Source organism: Gymnoscopelus braueri, assembly GCF_963280865.1.
Source record: "Gymnoscopelus braueri genome assembly, chromosome: 12".
Lineage (NCBI taxonomy): Eukaryota > Metazoa > Chordata > Actinopteri > Myctophiformes > Myctophidae > Gymnoscopelus > Gymnoscopelus braueri.
This window is the reverse complement of record NC_137614.1, coordinates 26,505,562-26,529,341: the sequence shown is the minus strand read 5'-3', so window position 1 is coordinate 26,529,341 and position 23,780 is coordinate 26,505,562. Positions and strand designations below refer to the sequence as shown.

At 41.2% G+C, this 23,780-nt stretch overlaps 1 protein-coding gene across 1 annotated transcript in view; it reads right to left on the bottom strand.

The window, feature by feature from the left end:
- Nucleotides 1-2,333: 2,333 nt before the first annotated feature.
- Nucleotides 2,334-23,780, bottom strand: part of syt6a (synaptotagmin VIa) — a 53,168-nt gene continuing 31,721 nt past the window's right edge. Inside the window, exons 2-7 of the mRNA XM_080445617.1 lie at nt 11,718-12,117; nt 10,727-11,288; nt 6,719-6,839; nt 5,141-5,312; nt 2,856-3,006; nt 2,334-2,659 (exon numbers count right to left, since the gene is read on the bottom strand). Of these exons, the coding sequence (XP_080301743.1) occupies nt 2,588-2,659; nt 2,856-3,006; nt 5,141-5,312; nt 6,719-6,839; nt 10,727-11,288; nt 11,718-12,117 (1,478 nt within the window). The 3' untranslated portion in view covers nt 2,334-2,587. The remainder of the gene's footprint in view (nt 2,660-2,855; nt 3,007-5,140; nt 5,313-6,718; nt 6,840-10,726; nt 11,289-11,717; nt 12,118-23,780) is intronic.

Sequence of the window (23,780 nt, the reverse complement as noted above, 5' to 3'; positions counted from 1 at the left end):
TTTTTTTGTTTGTTCTTGTTTTGTTTTGCTCAGCTAAGTGTCACGTTAGCTTTGTGCCTGAAAATTCCCTACCGCAAAAATTGCTATTTGTGCTTACAATATGAAACACTAGAAAATCCCAAATGAAATCTACAATACAACCCCTACTGGAAAGGAAGACTTTGAAAAGCTGGTATGAAATGAAGAATTCTTTGTGACATTTGGCACCTTTGTATTTGACACACATAGCGCCATTAAGGGTTTTAAAATATTTTAAAGTATAACACAAGATTTGCACACTCTTTCTTACCCACAACTGACCTAGCTAAATGTAATGTACATCAATATAAATATAAGTGGAAGAGACAGCCCACACAAACAAGGCAGGAAACATGTATTAAATTGCGGGACTTAATGTGAATGATAATAGTCTTTCTGTTCCACAATAAAATCCTCATTGTTAATTTAACAATGTATAAATTAACACTGATGATTTTACTGTGAAATATAAAAATCCTGCAGTCTTTCTTCAGAGCCAAGACCAAGGCCTTTAACGAATCCATTAGACGTATTTATTTATTCTATTCTCTCCCTTTCTTTTTTATAGAACAGTTGCAAAATCGTGAGTGCTATTACTGTATGTGGTGTGTAGACCCTTATTGGTAGGCCTACGTTTTTACACTCTCTAGATTTACACTCAGGATTCACCTCATCACCACTCACCAAAGCCTTCGTAGGGCCAGAATTCACATCAACTTTATTTTATTTATCATCTGCTTTCTGCAGTCATCACCAGCATCAAATAAATAAATGGAACCAACATAATGCCTTTCTTTTCAACTATGCATAATAGTAACATACACACACCTGCACATAAAACACCTAACCCTGTACACAAAAATGATAATTAGCAGAGACAAACAAGTGCTAATTATTTTGTTTTGACTGAAGGAAAATTGTATGAGTTTTGACTTCCATGAAGCAAGCGCAAATGCCCTTCATAACAAACATCAAACAGAGAAGGAGGTACTGTTTGGGTGTGTTAAGAGTGCTAGTTCAGTACCCCGAGGGTCCTCGAGGAGGTTCCAGCGGGCCCCCAGCAAAATGAGGAACAATTTAAACACTTTAACCCTATTTTGCTGTTAAAGCTTTCGAGTGCCTATTTTTTGGGAAGATTTTGTTTTATTATTGTAAAAGAAACATGGAACACATCTGGCACAAAATCTTTTCAACTGGAGGTCCGCAGCCAAATACTTTCAATTTGGGGGTCCTTGACATGAAAAAGTTTGAGAACCACTGTGCTAGTTAACCACTTAAACCATATATACTTAGTTGAGTAAGTAGTACCTAGTCAGAGTCACCCAGTGGTCTATACTAGGACCCCTCCTTTTTTCCCCTCTAAGAAAATATCATCGCAGAAAATAGCCAATCCGCAAGCTCATGTATAGTCCCTGTTGAGAGGAGGAACCTACAGAGGATAAGACCCTTGCCAATATGCTTTGTTTATGACAATAAAGTTACAACGACTGAATTTTCAATGTCAGGTTTAAAATCTGTTAAAATCCTTTTAACAGATGTGCGGATCTTTCAGTTTCAACTTCTAGGTATTTCTTGACCCTGCACCCATCCAATGTGTTTGTGCAGGCCTTTTTTTCTCTCTCATATTTCAAATCTGGACCTTTACCAGGTGGGAGTGATTTCTCACATGGGAAATTGGGAGTAGTTCCACAATGGAAGTTGTTCTTCAAATGAAAACAGTTAAGGTGCAGCCAGTTTGCTCAGGAATTATGGACAGGAATGACCTTTTGTCCCCCTCCTGTTCATCCACCATAAACGCCATACAAAACGCTTCGTACTTCTTTTCTCAGCTGTCTGTAAAGATGCATTGAAGCTGCTGTGAGTATATTTTGGGCTCAGTCCCAGGCAGCCTCTGCTCTTCATTAAGCCAGAGATCAAGTAATTGTTTCTTTCACTGTGGCGGTGCGATATACAGTATTCAGCTGGGGATTTGAAATGAAATTGCTGCATTCATCAGTTCCATTACCCTTAAAAGCAATAAAGCTTGATGGAATAGCTTTACACTTGATAGTATGACAGTACGACAAACACTATCTTAAAAATGTTATGTGAGAGGAAAGCTGAAAGATTAAAAAAAAAAAAAAACATATTCCTCAAACTCATCCCCATTCTGGTTGTGTCCTTATCTTCCCTCTTTGAAAACATACTCTGCCCTCAGAGAGCAATTTCCAACTGAAGCCTCATTGAAGAGTCTGTGTAACACAAAGCTGTAGATTCAGCCCGCCCTCCCCCTTAAAAGCACTGGGATCATGTCCCATTTGCCTCAATCTGGAAAAGTTAAGCTTGACGTCAAGTGTCTGTAGACGGGATGTCTGGTCTGCTCGGAGGCCAATCTCTCTCCAGGTCAGCTAGAGAAGCTTGTAGGTAAACATTTAACCCAAGAACCAGATCAGTCCAGAACAGTAAACAACAGGAAGGGGAGAGAGATGGGGGATTGTGTTTCCCCTCTCATACAGACAGACAGGAAGAGAATTGGCGAGCGGGAGGAGATAGAAGCCTTCCTGGGCCGCGGGGTCACAGGTGGTTCTGCTCAGGGGCTAGCAGGGGGCCTGGGGGAAGGGCAAGAGCCTTGGCTGTCAAAGCTGGCTGTCCTCGCTTTCCACTGGAGCACACACAAACACAAGGCAGAGCTTTTGTAGAACACACAGAAGATTGACCACATCCTGGTGTTCTGTACTATCAAACACTTATCCCAGATGTAAAAAAAATGACATAAATGTATTTATTTTGTTTGTTCTTTGCTTCTTTTAAAAAAAAAATTACATTTCCCCAAAGGCCAAAGTATAACCACAACTCACCTCTTTTTCAGATTTTTTAGACTCCAGCAGGTGGTGCCAGTGGGCAATTGGCTTCCGTGGATACGCCAGCATTTCGGTCCAGTGGTCCCTCCCGAGTCCTTCAGCGCTGCACCCAACACGAATCACACCAATGATCTCATTATGACCTACCCTACAGGGACAAATACACATGACATCCACAGATTGTTGTTTATAATTGCAGGTTCTTTTCAACACAAATAGATCTGTATTTCTTTTTTTACCCTGCTCTCCAGGAGGCACAATGATACTGCAGCTGAGCTGAGCTTGATAGAAGTGACTCATCTCACTGTTTACATGGAGCCATCAAAGCCATTGTGAAATACAAAAAAAAAAGACTTGTACAGTATCCCTTTGAGAGTGCGCGCCTTTAATAATGTCTGAAGTGTAAATGAAAGTAACACAGGCTTTTCTCTCTAAATTGGCCTGTGCCAAGGGCAGTGTTTGTTGTTGCACATAACCTAACCCCTGGATCATCAACACATGTAAGGTTTAATCCTACTGGATGAAACATTGAAGGAGGGGGACAGCAAACAAATGAGGTGGGCTGGCAAGGCTGCACAGTGTTAATATATCCATTGGTAACTCTGAGAGTGTATACATGTAGACAACTGGACCCTTACAGGTCAATTTGGTTACATTTGTACACACAGGATTTTACAGTGTAATCCTCAGCGCATCCTTCCTTCCTCTCTTACGTGACAGAAAAAACACGCCATGACTTCTGACCTTTAACGATTGTGATCCCATTGTGTCACTTGGACTGCAGTATCCTGCCTGCTGCTACTGGTTTATTATACATACTCTATCAAAAAGACAGCAGGGTACACTTTCTCTGTATGAACTATTGCCTCTCGGTTAAAGACATAGGCCTACTTTGCTTTGTTGCTGATGGTTAATTTGATTTTCTTTGTCAGACGCTAAGTTACAGGGCTATACTGTATGTCTGTCAGTTTCAGCCATATTGTACATAGACATGGACCATTTTCCTGTGTTTTAATGTGCTCCAAAGTCATTAAGACGTTAGCGACATACTTGAATGACTAAGTTAATGTTGGCTGAACATCATTTTGCAGTTAATGAGTCATGGACGTTTCAATTTCGTGCATAAATCAATCCTTTATCCAGGGACTATTTTCGGCTAGACTTTTCACATCAAACCATGCTTTAAAATGTGTTAAAATGCAGCAAAATCGTTTTGACAAAATCACTGTACAAATGTGTTGGATTAATGGTCCTTAAAGGAACACTTTACCTACAGTATTTTCAACCTTTTCTTCATATAACTGGTCCTCACTAATACTCATTTCCTTCTACTCACTCTGCGTCTCATTGGTGGGCTATGGACAGTTCAGAAACCTGCCTACCAATGACATCATCGGTGGAGATTCCAAGCTAATGGAAACTACAGCCTTTCTCTTCCTGCAAAGTGGTGGCATGATGAAATTGAAGCCATTGTTCTCTCATCAATTTGAAAACACATTGACATCTTGTTTGCAATGGCCACTGATGATGTAATCGGTAGTCACAACTACTGTATCTACAGCCCATCTTTGAGTACTGTATCTACAGCCCATCTTTGAGTACTGTATCTACAGCCCATCTGTATCTACTGTATCTACAGCCCATCTCTGAGACACAGAGCGTGTGTAGACAAAACTGGCACAGTCCCATAGTGAGCATTTGTGAGGACCAGTGGTGGAAAGTAACTAAGTACTGTACTTAAGTACAATTTTGAGGTGCTTCTACTTTACTGGAGTATTTCCAGTTTTTTATACTCCACTACATCTCAGCGTCAAATATTGTACCTTTACTCCACTACAATTATTAGAAAACTTTAGTTACTATTTACTACGTAGATTATTATTACAAAACATACATTAACCACTTAAGCCCTATTTAAACTTTGGCTATTTTTTTAAAAAACCTGTGAAATGGGACATTCAGCATAATGAGTACTTTTACTTTTGGTACTTTAAGTATTTTGATGCCAATACTTTTGTACTTTTACTCAAGTACATCTTGAATTCTGGACTTGTAACAGAGTATTTCTACATTCCAGTATTGATACTTTTATTCAAGTAAAACATTTGAGTACTTTTACCACCACTGGTGGGGACCCATACCTGTATATGGAGATGATGTTGAACAAAAGGTGAAATAATAATGATCCTTTCAGCTAAATGAATGGTTTACACATGGAAGGTTAGGCTCAAATAAATGAGACGCTACAGTAGCTACTGTAGGTATATGAATGCTTTACATACAAGTCGTAGTCCATGACAGAGATGTGCAGGCTGACGTGGTCCATGCTGTCTGGAGGGATGTCAAAAATGATGGCTTCATTGTACGTTGGATTCAGAGTGTTCTTTTTTATGGTCGTCTTCTTCTTTTTCAAACGTCTCCCGTCACAGATGAGCGACACTTTGACATAGGGATCTATTTTAGAGAGAGGAAACCGAGAAAAAAAAAACCTGGCCTGATGATCTCTTTGATTATTTACCATTTGAAAAGTCCAGGGGTCATCGCCATGCTGGCTTGTAGTGGACATTTTTGTCAAAATTCTATTTTTGCCATGGACATACAAAATGAGTAGACAAACATAAAGAGTTATCCCTAAATGACCATTACAGGTCTGACCATTACAGGTCTGTAACTTTGAGAGTGTATATACAAATGTAACCAAATGGACTCTATGGGTCCATTTGGTTGCATTTGTACACTCTCAAAGTTAGAGAACCACTGTCCTAGTGGACTCCTAATGTGCCATAAACAGTGTCATAATAAATCAGTGTCATACACATTCTGAAGAAAACCTGGAGACTGGCATTCAGTAATTGGGTCTTATGATAAAAAGAAGAACATTATGGTGTAAAAGCTAAATCTACAATTTTCTACGGACCAGGCCAAGTCTTGCCACGGACACATTTGTCCCTGTACGGACATATTGATGACCCCTGGCAAAGTCACAAAAGTCACTCTGATACAACCCTGACATTGAGCAAATGTGTTGTCAAATACTATACAGTATACATAATTTAGCTTAACTGGTTAATAGTATATATTAAGCTATCAAAACAACCTCAAAGACACCCATAATGATGCAGTGGGCATCCTCACCCACCATGGAGGACACATTCTACTGAAGCATTAAAGCAAACCCTGGACGGCCTGGCATCAGTCTTTGCAGGAACGTTGGTGAGTCAACACCTCCAAATGGGACGTGAGGCCACTAATAGTGAACTTAAATGGAATCATTGACAGAACTTCCTGGTGGATGCTTATTTCAATCTTGCTCCATCAGGGGCAGCCTCATATGATCCATTATGGCAGCATTTAGTGAGCTGCCCTGCATCCAATAAACAACAAGAGTGCTTGCCTTGCAACCCAATCTGCTGGAAGGCACAATTTGATAGCCATGGTTTATGACACAGATTGACCTAATGGTAGACATCTAAAACAACCAAACTGAGGGAGATCAAAGTTGTGAAATTCAATCTGAGAGTGGAAGTGCCGCATTCATTCTGAATTACACTTGGATTCCTTGCATTAAATCAATGTACAATAAATACTTCCAATTACACAAGTGATATCAGTATTGGAGAGGCGTGGAATGGGATGGGGGTTATGGACCTGCAGTCTATTACAATACAAAAGAGCCCCTACAACCATCTGTTTTCAACATATTATTGTGAGCAAATAGAAACAAATAGAATGGTAAGGGCTTTTCACCGTTTGCTTATTCTTTTTGACAGGTAGTATTTGTATTTAGAATTGGATATTCTCTCTGAGCCCTTATTGCAAACAGTACATCATCATCATCCGTAGAGAGACACACACACTACCTGAATATCCAGTGATGTCCATAGCCTTGAGGTTCCTGCATTTGATGACTGTGAGTGTGAGTCTCCCTGCGGTGGGTAGGTAGCATAGTGAGAACATGAGCTCACCGAGGTCTACACTCTCCTGTGGGGACACACACACACACACACACACACACACACACACACACACACACACACACACACACACACACACACACACACACACACACACACACACACACACACACACACACACACACACACACACAAATACTTTTGATGATTACAATTGACCAATTAAATGTTGACGGTCAATGAGCGGCTAGCTCTTGTGGGGCTCAAACCTCTTACGTTCCACCTGGCGTGTAGAGCAGTGGTTCTCAAACATTTTCATGTCAAGGATTAATGTGTATTTGGCGCAGACCCCCATCTGAAAATATTTTGTTCCAGGGACTCCCTTTAGTGAAGATTTGATTTTCACAATTTATTACATTCTTTATAGATATATAAGCTATACAAGCTCACACCGAGACACGTTGTGAGCTTCTTCAAAATTTTAATAGCATAAAATAGGGTTAAAGGGGTTTAACTGATTTTGATGCTATGTTAACTCATTTAGCTTGGGACACCCTGGAATCGCCTCAAGAACCCCTGGGGGTTCCCGTAGACCCCACTCTAAGAACCACTTTATTCGGCCTCCTAAAAGAGATGTTTTCTTTTTTACTTACCTACCTGACATAGTGTAGAGAAATGTAATGAGAAACATAAAGATAATGGGATTTGAGATTGATAAAACGTATGAATTCTCAGGGTCATCATTTTAACCTGACAACATCCGCTCACTGTGCCATTTCCATTACCACAGCAATTTAATGAGTTTCGCTTCGCAGGAGAAATGGTATGTTTGCAATGCTGAACTGCTTTTAGATGTGTTTAGCCCTGCATGGGGTGGAACTATATGGATTGTAAGTGAGTACATCAGATATGTGAAATGGTATTGCAAATGGTATGGTATCTAGCTGCTAAATACAGAGCACTACATGACCTTTTCACTGTGCTAGCATTGTTTTATTGGTTGCACGTTTTAGTTTATGTTATTTTCAAAAACTCTTACATAAATGCTTTCTCAGCATCGTGGTGATTACGTTCATGTAACTCCATTTCATGTTTTATTGTACACTGTATGATGATTTGAGGGTTTCTTCATTTGATGTAATGCAAAAACAAAAACCTGAGCTATTCTGGGAAGATGATGGCCAGAAGTTGGAGTGGTTGTTTAATTATGAAGTATTTCAGATGGCACATTTTGTTTCTAGAGCCTGGAGTAGAAGACAATCTCAGCTTTTCAAGTAGGTTCATGTCCGGTCTCCTGTTAAGATGTGAGGTAACAGCAGGCCCAATGTTGTATTTTAGGTTGTATTATTATAATCATCTGCAATGCTTGGATGTTTTAGTTGGTTATTTGTTTGATCATTGTTTGTGAATTGTCATGTCGGTTCATTGTCTATGTCAAATGAAATGTGAAAGTGTCCTGTAAGTCCATATGGGCTGGGCTTCCTTGGAAGCATGACACTTTAATAAAGAAAATAAATCATCAATCAAGTAACATGTCTAAATAGGTTATGTTTATGTTTTTGGGTAGTATAATATTTTGTGAGGTGGTATTTATTGTGTGAGTTGGTCAGTCCATTCATTTAACTACTGCTGGCCTATCACAAACAACTGCATCTTTGGTACCTTACAAACTAATGGTAATTAAAAATAAGTACCTCGTAATGCCAGAACCTATAATATATACATAATATATGTAAGGCGTGAATCCAGACCGCTGCTGAGTAGGCTGTAGCTTTACCTTTCATAATGTGGGGGCACAGTGAATGTCCAAATATTTATTCGAAGTCCACGGAAAGTAGACCTGCTTTGCCCTTTTTAAAGAAAGAATAGCATACTGTGTTGGTGCCAGGCTGATCTATTCTTAACTTCATAATTCATTTAAATCAAAGATCATCTGATCTGAAGTCAAGTCATTTACTTAACAAGGCTTGACATTCTCTTTGCAGGACCATTAACCACTATCCTGGCCATTGACATCTTGCGTGGTCAATTCCACATGTCAATATAAACAGTCACTGTACGTACAGTATGTAGATAAGATCATTGGTTCTCAAAGTGGGGTCCGGGGACCCCCAGGGGTCCTTGGGGGGGTTACCAGGGGGTCCCCAGCTAAATGTGTTATATAGCGTCACAATAATTTTAACCTTTTATACTTTGGCTATTAATAAATAGCAGATATACAAGCTCATAGCGCGGCACCGATTGCCGCGCTATGAGCTTGTAGATCTGCTATTTTTGAAAAATCTTAAAGAATGTGTGCAAACCTTTGAATATTATTTTTTTAAGCGAACATTTTTAACTCAAATATTTGCTTCCGGGGGGTTCGTGGAACAAAATATTTGAGACGGGGGTCCGCGGCCAAATACATATCATTTTGGGGGTCCTTGACATGAAAAGGTTTGAGAACCACTGGATTAGATGCATGATTATCAAGCTAATATGGTGAGGTTTATGAGAAATCTCTTGCCATACAGCAGCATGAAAAAAAGCTTCCCAAAATAGTTTCCCAGATCGAACATGTCTGCGACGGTGCAGACACCAATCATTTTGCTTCCTCCCCTCTAGACTCTTTATCGTACTAATGTCTCTGGGTCAGTGTTATTGATGAATATTACTCCTTGACCTATTAACAGGGGGAAGCGGCTGGAGTCTAGAGAGAAATGATGTGGACTTTCATGTTCTTTTTCGCACATTCATTCATTACGACAATATCTGTCAAGCAATTTCATCTAGTACAAAAAGTTTTTATCTCCGCCGTACCGGAAGGCTTTGAGGCAGAGATTATGTTTTCGTCCCTGTGTGTGTATGTGTGTGTGTGTGTGTGTGTGTGTGTGTGTGTGTGTGTGTCCAAAGCTCACACAAATCAATACACTATTATCTCTGGAGTCATGTGATACACAAATTCCATTCCGATTGGCTTCCAAAGTTTGTGGGATGGGCCTATCTTATATTATAATTAGCTTACGCGCGCCACAAACGTAACATCCGGATTTTACAAACAAAACATTATACTATAGCCACTGTCGATGCGGTGCGGAGAGAGTTTTGATACCTTTCAACTGACTGATCTCCTGACTTCATTCGACTTACATTCCGTAGTAGTCTGGACAACAAAGTTTAGTGTGCAGGGGGCTTTAGACATCCCTGGTTAGGCAACCAAGCCTGACGGAGATATGCGCTTTGTGGAGCGCCCCTTTTTATCTTCTGTTTTTATTTGGTTGTTTTGTTTGCACACCAAACTACATTTTTGGAGCCTGTTTTTTTATTGTTATTTTTCAATGTCAAGCGAGCTAGACTTTAGTTTTGGCATAAAATCTTAAATCAATAAAGACTGTGGGCCCTATTTGTGTTAAAGAATAAGTTAACTGCCTTTCTGTCTCCTGGGCAATAAAGGTAAGAGCTTACTGAACAACCCTCCAAGAGAAGTGAAGTTCAGCAGCCAGAGGGGGGAAATTTGGATCTAAGTGTTTGATGAAGACCTTGAAGTGATAAAAGTGCCTACAGTACACTGCTGCCCCAAGCCCAGGAGGATTATTTAGTTCACCAAGTTGGCTCCTGGATATCATCAAAAAAGACTAAGAAGAATAACTTTTAGAAGAAGCCATTAGTACTGTAGGCAGTCTGACTCTGGCTTGAGGTGTTTAACATGAGCTCTGACTACAGCTGGTGCCCATACACATTATAATGATGGAAATAAGGTTAGGCTACAATGTGAAAACTGACTAGGTATTTGGTCCTTTATGCTGTGCTGGACAGTAATTAGATTCACACTATATTAAACATTATATATATATCAGTTTGACAATAATAAAACAATAAAAAATATTATTTGACATATCTGATATGTGATATCATATAAAATGTACAGTAACCAGCAATGTTTAATCTAATATTAGTAGAAGCCAGGATTCTTACACTGGTGGCGTAGTCAATGTCCCTCCAGATGATTGTCTCTCTGGACAGGTCAGATGTCTCAAACAAGTTATCCAACACCACTTCTCCGATCATATCATGCCGTGAAAACCTGTCAAAGTCAAAGACACTCATATGGAGCTTCCTGACAGCCAGCTCGTCATAAGGCACGGGGAACTGGAAGCTCTCGTTGAATGTGGGGTTGAGCGTCTTTCGGTGGACGCGCGTCTGGAACTTCTTGCGGTCTGGCAGCAGGTAGACCTTAACGTAAGGATCAGAGCTGCCGCACAAGTCCTTAGCCGGCAGATCAAAGGCCTTGAGTATGTTCACCAGGAGGCACTCGTTCTCGTAGTCATACTTGAGGGAAAAGTTAATCTTCCCACAGTTTATGCCGCTGTTCTTGGATGAAGCCTCCATCTCCAGGTTCTTCTGTGTGTTGTACAGCTCTGGCTGGATGCGCCCGATGCTGGTGGGCTTTTCGTCTCTTTCAACCTCGTAATCATTTCCCAGGTCAAGGCTGCTCACCTGCATCTCCCTCTGCAGATGCCTTTTGAATGAACTGTGCCTGTGTAGGGGTGGGGGTTGGGTCAGGGAATATTATAAGACAGGGAAAGAGAAAGACTGTGTGAATAGATTGATTGCAGCTGCAATTTTCAAAAACACTTTATTATTATTATTTTGGAAGCATACAATCATTGCTTTAAGAAATGTTTTTGACATATATATTCCAAGATTTCGGAAATTGCCACCACATACAATTTCAATATATTATTGTATAATATATATATAAGGAAGTGTATGTGCATGCGTGCGTGTGTGTATATACATATACGGTATATACTGTGTGTGATATTATATACTGTATATCATGCATGGGCAAATACATCTGCCCGCACTGTGTCTAAGCAAGTCGTGCATATATGTGATTGCACTTTCCAGCCAAAGGAGTGATAAGTGCCCGGGGTGAGGGTGAGCGGGGGGGTTGGGGACTGACCTCGTGGAGGAGGCAGGCTCCGTAGCCTGTCTCTGCATGCGCTGCGTGCGACGCAGGAAATGCTCCTTCATGGAGAGCTGCACATCTGTGGGGATGTCAGGCGACGTGTGGCTTATCTTCACCGCCGCCTCCAAGAAACCCATGGAGTCCATGCGTTCCTTCACCTTCTCCGTTGCCATGGCGACCGGTGGCTGCTGGGGACTGGGCGGGAGGAGGAGGGGGGGTCGTAGGGGGCTGTGATCTGGGCTGCAGGCTGGGGCGAGAGGAGCTGACGAGCTGGAGAAGGACGCCTTATTCCGCCAAGGCACCCAGCACAGCTTCCAGGAGGCGAAGGCAACAAGGCCCAGCAGGGCCAGGCCGCAAACCACAAACACACAGAGGAGGACGCCAAACGTCACGTCTGCAGGGGAGAGCCGCAGGTACCAAATAAGCACGATCACACAATATGGACAAGCAGATGGTGATTACAAGGGACACAGAGGGAGAGAGAGAGAAGGAGAGAGAGAAACAGAGAGTCAATTAGAAACCCAGAATAGGATCCCCTCCCCCTCCCACTGTGTCAGTGGTGGTTGTATAAGGTCTGCAGAACTGGAGCCAAGTATTACTGGGAGACGGACTTCATAAATATTACAGTGAAGCTGACTGAATAAGTCTCTAGCTATGGAAAGAGCTTATGTGTCTGGTTATGAGCGTAAATAAGTTATATGCATTTGTTGCACAAATGTCAGTACGCAATCACATTAATTGACACACGCATGCATGCACGCACGCACACCCCCACACACCCGCACCCCCCCCCACCACACACACACACACACACACACACACACACACGCACATACTTTTGCCATTATCCTTGCACTTGCATTGGAGTTGAACGCAAGTACAGTGAAGTGTGATCAAATGGTATAAAGGTAAATTGTATTATACACTATGATGTCTGAAATATGGCATACGAAATGGAGCCTGCTCTTGTATGCTTGTCTTTTATATTTTGTGTGAATGGTGGGGCGGTGGTGTTCGTGTAGGTGTTTGAAAGCAGGGGTGGGGTGCTCAAACTAATTTATTTTCCTACATTGTGAATATCTCTCCTGGGGGACAGGTTGCATACAAACATAGACATTAAGAGGCACCCAAAACTGCTGACAAGCGTCATGCATGCATTAATGACTGGAGAAACCCCCCCCCCCCACCCCTAAAAAAAAGAAAGAAAAAAAGATAAGAAACAACACATAACCACTCTGTAATTATATTCCTCCACCTGATATTTGCATTCACGTCCATTCTTTGCAGCGGGGATTGAATCCAATTGTTTTTAAATGTCACTGCAGTGTTCCTCTCCTCATGGCCACTGATACCACAGGTTTATCTTCAATAACTCATGTTGAGGAGCATCTTGGAGGGGGGCGTGGGGGGGGGGGGGGGTGTCTCATGAGGATCCCTGACATGAATTTGCAGGCAACGCTGAAGAGATAGGAGAAACAGGCTCCAAGGCACATTCAATTTGTTCCATTAACCCATTGAATCCGGGATCGCATGTCTGTCATTCTTTGGCTATTTTTTTTAAATCATGAAAATGCGTGCAAATCTTTGAATATTTTTAAAAGAGGTGGTGCCATGGTTTTGCACTTTTTCTGTCTTTCATGTGTCTATGAGGTTGATAGAACTTCATTAAGCCCCCTGGTGGTGTTTTTATGGTGTTTTATGACTTCTCTGACTATTTTGAGATTCTTCCTGGAGGCTGAAACCTTGAGGGTCAAACGTGCCAATAGAAAAACAGCCATTTAATGACACAGTAAAAATATACCCTCCCCCTCATTATCATAACACAACAGGTGAGGGCATGAGGAGGAGGAGGGACTAGGACAGGTGGGTGGTGCTAAGGTGGTGGAGGAGGTGCTAAGGTGAGAACCAGGTATAGTTAATGAACTGGAGGCGTGCCCACATAAAAACATAATTTTAACATTTTCTGTACACTTTTTTGGAAAAAGAATCCTCCTAGTATAACCATAATACCTGATGATTATGTTTTAGGTGGGGAAAAAGTCACGGCACCCCGTCTTAAAGCCAACATTTTTAACTCAAATCTTTGCTTCTGGGGGTCCCTGGAACAAAATATTTTGAGATGGGGGTCAGCGGCCAAATACATATCATTTTGGGGGTCCTTGACAGGAAAAAGTTTGAGCACCACTGATATAGAAACATAGGTTTTTCAGAATACTGTTGGGATTTAGAAGACAGTTGTAGAATCGGCTTCAGGTCGGCTTCAGGTCTTAACGGGTTAAGGGGGGCGCCCTGTGGCTCACCTGGTAGGAGTGCATATACCACATAAATAAGGTTATATAGTCCTTCCCGAGTCTGGCCGGTTTTTGAATCCGACCCCAGGCTCTTTGCTGCATGTCATCCACTTTTTCTCTCCTGCCTTTCCTGTCTCACTGTCACTGTCAGAATTAAAGCAGAAATGCAAAAAAAAAAAAGGAATCTTAGGGGGAGGGGGAATCCATTAAATTATGCAGCAGGTTCAAACCTTTCTCGTCGTAGCGGACCGATATGAGCCTATCTTTAAGCCATGAGACCCAGAGGATTCTGCTCTTTCAGTGCGTTACATTTTTAGAACATCAATATGATTAATCATTTATACAGCAAACCGTGAAACTAGAAGGGCTGTAATTCCAAGTGTGGGAATGGGATTTGTGAATCATACCAATATATGAATTGCTCTACAGACAGCAAACATGATAAATGTGATTTTGCTATTTTTCACAATGATTATGTGATCCACTTCTCCTGCTCTGTCTACGGTTGTCTACATCATCTCATCATCACCATTCTGTATTTAAACCCTAGCTTTCTGTCCACTCACTGCCATATTGTAGTTTGTTAGTAACGTTAGTCTTGCTCTTGGCTTCTTTGCAGCATTGCATACTCAAGAGTATTCCTGGTGATCTATTTGTCGATGTTAATAGCTTTCTCCTGTCGTTTCCAGTTCACACTCTCCGGTTCCCGTCTGCCTTCCGATACCCGACCCACTGCACTGCCTAACCGTCCTGCCTGCCTGCCCAGTCTGCCTGCCCTACCTGCCGCACCTCTCTACCTGCCCCGCCTGGCCGGTCTGTCCTGCTTGCTTGCCTCCCCCGCTTGCCCTCCTGCCCTGTCATCCTCTTTTCCCTTCTCCCTTATTAATGCCCTTTTCTAATGCGTGTCCTGTCTCTGTTCTGCGCTTCATTTTTGTAATGATCCCCATACGGAAATTCAGTGTCTGCATTTGACCCTTCCTAACTATTAGAGGAGCCACCTAGGGACGCAAGGGGAGCAGAGTTAGGCGTTCAGCGTCTTGATCAAGGACACTGTCTTCGACGCAAAGCCGGTAGGAGCTTGATATCTGGGAGTCTGGGTAACTTCTGGTTCCCGGACAGCTGTTCTACCTCCTGAGCCCCTGCTGCCCCTGACCATGGGTTCACCAGTCCTGACCATAACACAATGAACAGAACACCCACAGAGACTTTGAGAGAATTTCTCCACATTTTAAATTAAGAGAGTTCTTGTGTTCAAAAACTCTCCACCAAAGCCATTCGTAAACTGAGACAAATTTCCAGGTCTGGAGGATTTGTGCCTCAGGGGGGGATTTTATATCCAGCCATGGCTACTCTGTGTCATCTGGAATTTTGCACAGTTCTCTTCAAAGCACAATGTTGACTGACCTGTCACTAGCACAGTCTTCACCCACCGTCATAGTAAATTCAAGTAGACCTTCCGTTGCACATTGAAATACTGTATATCAACAAATGCATTTGCTGACAACCTATTTGCTGCAAATACAGTGACAGTTCAGGAGTTTGTTGAGAGATTTAGAGTTTGCAGACACTATCAACTTGTTTCTTAATCCTGTCCAGCACGCATCATATAGTAAAGTATCACTGAAACATTGCAAATAAACCATAATGGCCATGTGTGCACAGTGAAGGAACATAAAGCATTGTGTAACGACTCAGTTACCCAAACACTGATATAACTACACCAAAAGTCACGTTACTGCACTGCTCCTCACTGCATAACATGCCATGTAATAAACGGTTAACAATTCAAAACAAAATGTGGGCCCTCGCACCATAATTGTCCACATTGGGACGCGTAACAGCCACTGTGCTGTTACCGTGGAGCAGCATGATTCCAAATGGATGATTAGTATGCTTCTGTAGTGGGAGCTTGGGTGGCGCTGTGGTAAAGTATCTGCCCACCACTGTGGAGGTTGTGGGTGCGAATCCACTGTGGTGCATCCAGCTTTGTCAAGTGTATATACAACTCATCTAACCCCTGCTCACTTAGCTAGGGTCGGATGGCTCAGGGTTGAGGACAGAGTACAGCAACTTGCAATGGGCCTGGTCTACAAGATACACCATAATGTGAAGATACCCATGTACCCGTCAAAGTACTGAAAAGAATTAAATGAAGTCCACAATCACAACACCAGAGGTAGCTCCACTGATCATGTCCAACCCAGATTTGGCACAAACAAGGGGTTGAATTCGTTCTCCTGCTATGCAACAAAAATGTGGAATGCCCTACCAAAAGCAGTGAAGGAGAGTAAAACCCTACTCTCCTTCAAAACTGCCCTAAATAAGTATGTACCTGTGATATGTACCTGTACCTGTGATATGTACCTGTACCTGTGACAAAAGGGAAGCTAGTGGCTGCGCGACTAAGTGGCTGCGGCCCGTGACATTTCATTGTAACTTGTATTGTATCTGTGAACAATGACTTCAGGTGGCTACAATTCCAAACTGGCCGCTGTAACCTAGCCACCCCCCCCCCTTTTTTTTCTTCTCGAACTTTTTACTGTATATATTGTTGTTTCTCTTATTTTTCATTTTGTAAACTGTTTATATGATGTTCTGCATAGTAGTGTATATCTGTCTGTCATTAATGTCACTATGATTTGAGTACATGGGGACCCCATTTGAAACCAGCCATTAGGCTTTTATGGGCGTTTCAATCCTATTTAGTTGACCTTGTATTTATTTTATTTCACTGTACTTAGGGTCATGTGCTTTTTTTCTGCAAACTTCTAAATAAAGTATTCGATACACAATTGGACCGTTTTCGAGGGAGGGAAGCCAGGCAGGGAGGGTGTCTCCCCTTGGGAAGAAACAGCTTTAGCTTGCGCTGATTGGTCTGATCTGCTGCTGTAGTATACAAGGTATATAAGATACCAATCTGCACAAGCTAATCACCCTCTCTGTCCTTTTCCCCCTCTGCCAGGGCAAATAAAGGCAGTATGTGATAATCTACTGTATATTACTATATTTTTTTGCATATTTCCTTAGAAAAAGGAAAAATCACACCCTGTGTGAAGTGGGCGGTGTCTTGCTAGCTAATCACAATACTGAATGGAGTCGATCAATCATGTACAAAGGATAAATACATTTATTTATTATGATGGACAAAACCATAACTTGAAAAAAACCAAACTTTTGTTTTTTTCAAGTTGCTTATATAGGGCTATGCACATGTGTCATGTGACACTGGCCAATCACAGTCCTGAATAGGCTGTGATTGGCCAATCACAGCGCAGGATAATTCTACTAATTTCCTGGGCCCAGATCACAGCGCAGGAAAATGTACATTTTTCCAAATCTCACTTATAGGGGCGGTTTCACCGCCCAAAAATACACTTATTCTGGATGTTCTCACCCCTTATGCCAGTTGGCTGAAATTGAGATGTTAACATAGCTCAAATTGAGATTCAGCAGCACAACAACATTTATTTATTCTGAAAGTTGAGACAATTTCATACTCATGTGATTTTTATTGGCATATTCTTGCGATACGAGATGGTGTGAAGACTTTAGGGCCGTGGTTTTCAAACTTTTTGTGCCCGAGGCAAGGCACACCAAAGGGCAAGTCAAAATCTCAAGGCACACCTGCATAGATATTATATATCCATGCAAAATAGCCTCTATGTAACACGTGGTATCACTCTTATCTTTCTCTAAATGTATATTTTTATTTACAAATGCCAAATAAATACTTTCACAATTTTATAAAATTGTGAAAATAGCAGATCTACAAACTCACAACATGTCACGATGCTATTCGTAGTGAGCTTGTAGCTTAAAAATCTTTCACAAAACATTTAAATGATCATTTCTAGGGGGCACGGTGGCACAGTCGGTAGTGCTGTCGCCTCACAGCTAGAAGGTCCTGGGTTCGATTCCCGCAGGGGACGCTGTGGGCTGTGTTCTCTCCTCCGCGTCATCAGTGCCCATACCCTAGGTGGGGTTGGCGAAAGGGCCTTTCTGTGTGGAGTTTGTATGTTCTCCCCGTGTCTCCTAGGGTAGGTACCCTCACAAAAACATGCAGTAATCCTGGTCACTATACTGCCTCCCCCTGGCCAGCCGGGGCGCCTGATGGAGGGGAAGGGAACTGGTTGGAATAACGTGTTCCTTCCACGCGCTACGTCCAACCAGGGAAACTCTCCCCTGTCAGGTGACAAGAAGGTCAGTTGGCTCTCATGCATTGAAGGAGGCATGAGCTCGGCCCTGGCCTCCCTAGGTTGGCAGAGGGAAGGTAGTGCCCAGGATTACATAGACAATTAGCACTGGGTGTAAAAAAAATAGGGTTACAAAATCGCGGGATAAAAAAAAAAAAAAAAAAAAAAAAAAATGATCATTTCTATTTTCCACCTACTGTATAATGGAAAATGAGACACACTCATTTACATTCACTTTTAATTTACTATATATTTTTTGTTTTAATTTAATTTAATTTAGTAAATTAAAAGATAATTCATAACTTTTTGTATAGTTGTATTATTGCAACAATAATGTGTGGCTGTCACAAAAGGTACACCTGGCCTTGGCACACATTTGGAAACCACTCCTTTAGGGCTTCCGATTGCTTTCAAAAACTACATACAGTAATAGGCTAGTGAAACTAGTGAGACAGGTAGATGTGAGAGTGAGAGACAGGCGAGCGTGGGTGAGAACCTGTTACTCTCTTGATACAAGCACTCATGCTGACAGTGTGAGACTGGGGTTGACCTCCGGTTTTAGCACGCAACTAATGATCGCACCCAAAAGACAGAGGAGTGGACAGTCACAGTCCTGCAGTCAATCAAACGGGCTTTTCATGTCTTTCCATGGCAGAAACAGCTTACTCAATCAATATCTTGCAAGCCTCAGTCCCATTGTAAATCTCTCTTAGGTGAGGATTAAGCATGAGGGCAGATGAAAGAAGGTCAGAAACAGCAGGGTGTGACAAACTGCTGTAAAAGAAAAATGAAAACTTGAGACAGCAGACATCAGCTCTCAGCATGGGGACTTAGTGAGTGCCATAAGAACTCCATCGTTCTCAGAAAGCTGCAGCAAAAACACCACAGCACAACATGAGATAACTTTGGCATAGGTCATTTCTCTCTGGAAACGATGTTTCATAACGGTCTTTGATTGAGTCACAGAGGCAAGGCGAATGGGAGTGTCCGAGCTCTCCATTCAATCTGACGGTAAGACGCGGCCAAATGGGTCTTGGCTGGGGAATATAAGGTATTTGAGAGGGCACCAAAATTTAATTAAGGATTGTTTTGAAGCTGAGTCAGAGCGCAAAGTGAAGCCTGAGGTAACCTGGTTTCCATAGTAACCTGGCCATTAGAAGGAATATGTACTCTGTTTTTGGTTTCATGAATCAAGTCATCTCCAGCAGCAAAAACAAAGACCACCTTTGCACTGAACATGCACACACAAGTTACACTTGTTGAACAGAAGCCACCCGTGCCCAAGTTTCTGGATATGATGATGGAACATGCTTGAGTGTACAATGGCAAACTAAATTCAAGCCACTGATTTAAATCTTTAAAGTGCCTCATAATTGCACACAAAGTGATCATAATGGTGATTGACTGGTATTGCTAGCCTCATTTCCCCAAAGGGCATTCTCCTCAGATGGTGGAGAGTGTTGGTGCTATCTTTGTCCTGTGTCGCACAATTACTCAGCTTCTGTGCCTCTAGCACATTGTCTTGACAGCCGGTGTCTCTGGGGGAGCAGCATGAGAGGCGTGGCATGTAGAGCCAAGTGGCCAAAAGTCATGTTGCCACAGAGGGTAGAGGTTGAATCCCTGTCGTTATGAGACACACAGTCAAATCCTGAGTGTTAATTTAACTCCAAATGCGTGACCCCTGGGTCCATTTGGTTGGTGTATCTCTATGACATGTCCATGGCATCTCCATGGCATCTTATCCCTCTCTGCTCAGGAAGTTACATGACATGCATCTTTGATCCTGTGATTGTGATATAACACTTTGAATTTCATGTGATTTTTGGGCGGTGTAGCCGCCCCTATAAGTGGGGTTGGGACACCTCATTTTCCTGCACTGTGATTGGCCCACTTTCCTGTACTATGATTGGCTGACTCTATTGGCTGACTCTATTCAGCACTGTGATTGGCTAGCCGCTAGCGAGACACATGACATTAATAACCGATAAATAGGATTATGCACTTCCAAAACATTTTTTGGAAGTGAGCTTCCATCACTATGATGACCACTGTGATGACCACACCGCCCACTTCACACTGGGTGTGATTTTTTATTTATTTAATGGAGCTACGATAAAAGAAAATGCTACACTGTACTGTGCTCCAGCATAGATTATACAAGTGAATACAAGTACAAAATGTAACAGTATTTATTATTGGAGGCTTTAAAAAAAAAGTAAATGGCTTTACCAATGGCACACTGATTTTACAACTCATACTTTCAATGCTGACAAAATACACTTTACATAAGACCCTATATTTAATTAAATGTGAAATTGTGTCTATGCTCCAAAACATAAAAAATAGGCTTTGCCGTCCACTGCAACGTCCTGTGAAAATGTGAAATGTTTTTCAGACACACTTGTTTCACAAACTAAAGTGGGCTGTCAATAGTGGCTTTTCCACCTTCTTTCAGGGAGGGGATGAATAATGTGCTATAATCTTGATGTGGGCACCTCAGCCATTTTTAGATTGCTGTATCCCATGGCTTCTTTCTCAGAGCATTCTGTAAATCCCTATAATCCTACAGATCCACAAATCCCCTCTGCATGCCAGGAAGAGGAGTTTAGACCCCTACAGACGAACCAGAGGTGTGAAGAGGAATTTCTGCTCATGGGAAACATATAGCCTACATGTTCACATCTCACAGGATGGAAGGTCTTATTATGAGAGAATTTCCACTTATTGACCATATCCAGATAGGGGCCATTTTGCTCTTACTTCATGCAGTAAGTATGATTATGGTCATTTATGACCACTAAAGCATGTCATAATAATTATCCTCAGTGATACCCATTTCTTCGTCTATTACACACTGCCGGCAATTCAAGGCTTAAAATAGGAAATTTAATATATGCATATTGTGCATATAAGTGTTGCGAGACAACTTTGCAGGGGTCCATAATATTCACAGCTTGTGGACTGTATAGATGTTTCCTATACGGTACGTCTCATCTTTTGAGCCTTTCATAAATATTGAACATTTAAAGAATGTCATTTAATGTACAGTACCCAACTCTGGATCAAAGTATTTCAAGATTATTATTATTATTAGATTATCCCAAGCACAAAATGCTTGATAATAATGTTATCTTATTTGTACTTGTGCTTGAAAAATGCAAATCGATATTTATAATATGGTCCTCATGGTGAAACTGCTGATTTACATGGCGAAAGTTTACATCGTAATTTGTTTACAATTATGTACTAGATCAGCATGAATAAAAAAAATTCAAAATTTGAGATTTCTTTCTTTCTTTCTTTCTTTTGCACCTACAATGACATGCTCAACATAGGGACATCAGGTACAGACAAATAATATTGTTGGTCAAGCAAGTTCCCCATTCAATCACTAACACTGCAAGGCTACAATTCTAAGTTCATACGATACGATAACAATACGTATTTCTCTGACATGTGTTTTGAATCACAGCAACTCAATCGGTTTAAAAGGGGTTCAAGACATGGGACATGCAACACAATCAATTGTACTAAGTGTCTATCATAAAAAAGTCAAGAATCAAAATCAAAGAATCACAGGGACTCTTAAGTTACCCCCACTTTTTTGTCTTTAAATGTTTCGATGAATTGAATACACAGGACCCCAATGGAAACAAGCCATAGGCTTTCTTGGGTTATCCTTTTAGCATCCTTTTGTATGAATCTGTACCTCATCTGTACCTTTTTTCTTTGCAAACTGTTAATAAAGTATTCAATCAATCAATCAATTGCAGTAGACCCACATATTTCACACACCAAACTGATACATGCAAAAAATATTATTATTATTATTATAATTGCACAGGGGTCCTATAGATTGCGCCTGAAAAGATTGCCTTCTTGATTGAGTAACCTAATTGACTGAGAGATAATCTTTTTAATGTTAGGCGACAGATAAAAAAGAGAGATAATTTCCAACTTCATTATCGCCACTGTGAGGAAAATGCCTCTCTTCCATCTCTTAAATAAATGCCATAGTGTGGGTTCTTTTTTAAAGGGAACTGCAGTCATATTACATAAGTTTCTAAATATCCCACTCTGAGTCAGTTCTTACGGTGTGTGATTGGCCTTTAGCTATCATGCATACAGTATAAGCTTCACCAATGCCTCACGCTAAGTCATCTCGAACCATATGGGTGAGAGTTTTGGACATTTTAGTTAAATACGTTTTATATAAACATGTCTCTCTCCAACTGATAATCTCAGTGTCTTGCAAGGTAATACGTTCAGCTTGCTAATGGACTTCCTGTACTTTATACAATGCACTAACACTCAATACGCCGATCCAAGAGAGACTCAGAGAGCTTTTATTGGATCCTTTAATCAAAATGCATTCTGCTGTTTCTCTCTCACACACTTCAATTACCTTTCAGACAGGGCTACTCTGCAACATAAACAACTATCCATTAAAGTAAAACAAATTAATCTAATTATTAAAGTCAATGGATTATGTTATATCGCGAACCTAGGTTCAGGTGGTTAATTGCGCCTTAATTTTCTGGTCATTCACAAGGCACCGGTTAGCCTCCCAAGAGGATGTCACTGGCTACCATAGACCTGGATCAGCATCTGGTCTTATCAGGCAATTAACCTGACTGTTGAATACAAGCCCCATCGCTGCCACACAGTATTAATGTGCCAGGCACAAAGTAATTGAGGGGGCCTTTTACAGAATGCAAATATGCAAATATACTACAATGCTTTGCAGTCCTGAATGTCTATCCACCCACTAAGTACAGTAAATGTTTGAAAAAAAATTAAAAAATCCTAAATCAACTACAATTTAAGCTCCCCTTATTAGAAGAGCATAACTGCAGTGATAAAACACAATTCTCATCTTCTGATAAAAAAAGAATAGCAAGAAAAATTTGCCACATCCTTGAATTTATCAATCATGTATTATGCTGCAAGATCAATCCTTTTCAGCACCCTCTGAAGGTAAAAGCAAACATAAAAATGAACAAAAGTGCATACAAATAAGGGTAGTGAAAACATCCGTAGCATTTATTGTAAAGTAGCCTGTTCCAAAGTTTTAATATAAATGAAAGGAGGTTAATTCCAGGATGAGCTTGAAGTTACTACTTTAAAATATTTAGTGCAATAACATCTGGGCAGCTGTATGGTTCTTGCTGTCCCTGACCTTCTGTCCACCATCACAGCTCCAAATCAATCCCAGCAGTTCAAGCTAATCAAGATGCATCCTCAGCCTGCCTGATTCACCTTCTCAGCCTCCTCCCATAGATCTATTATGCTGTATCAAATCATACACAGAAGAGCTATACATTTTATTCAGTATGGAGTGATTTGACACTTTGTTTACAGTGATTCTCAAGCTTTTTGATGTCAAGGACCCCCAGTTTGATATGCATTATGCCACGGACCCCCATTTATCAAATATTTTTTAACTCATCTCAATTTGGTCGATATATCGGCATTATTTGACTTTTTAGACTCCATCAGTTTCGGGAGTCATGCAGCTGGTGTGTCCGGAGGTATAATAAACAAAAAACGTTTATTTTGGTGCCTGAGCTGCC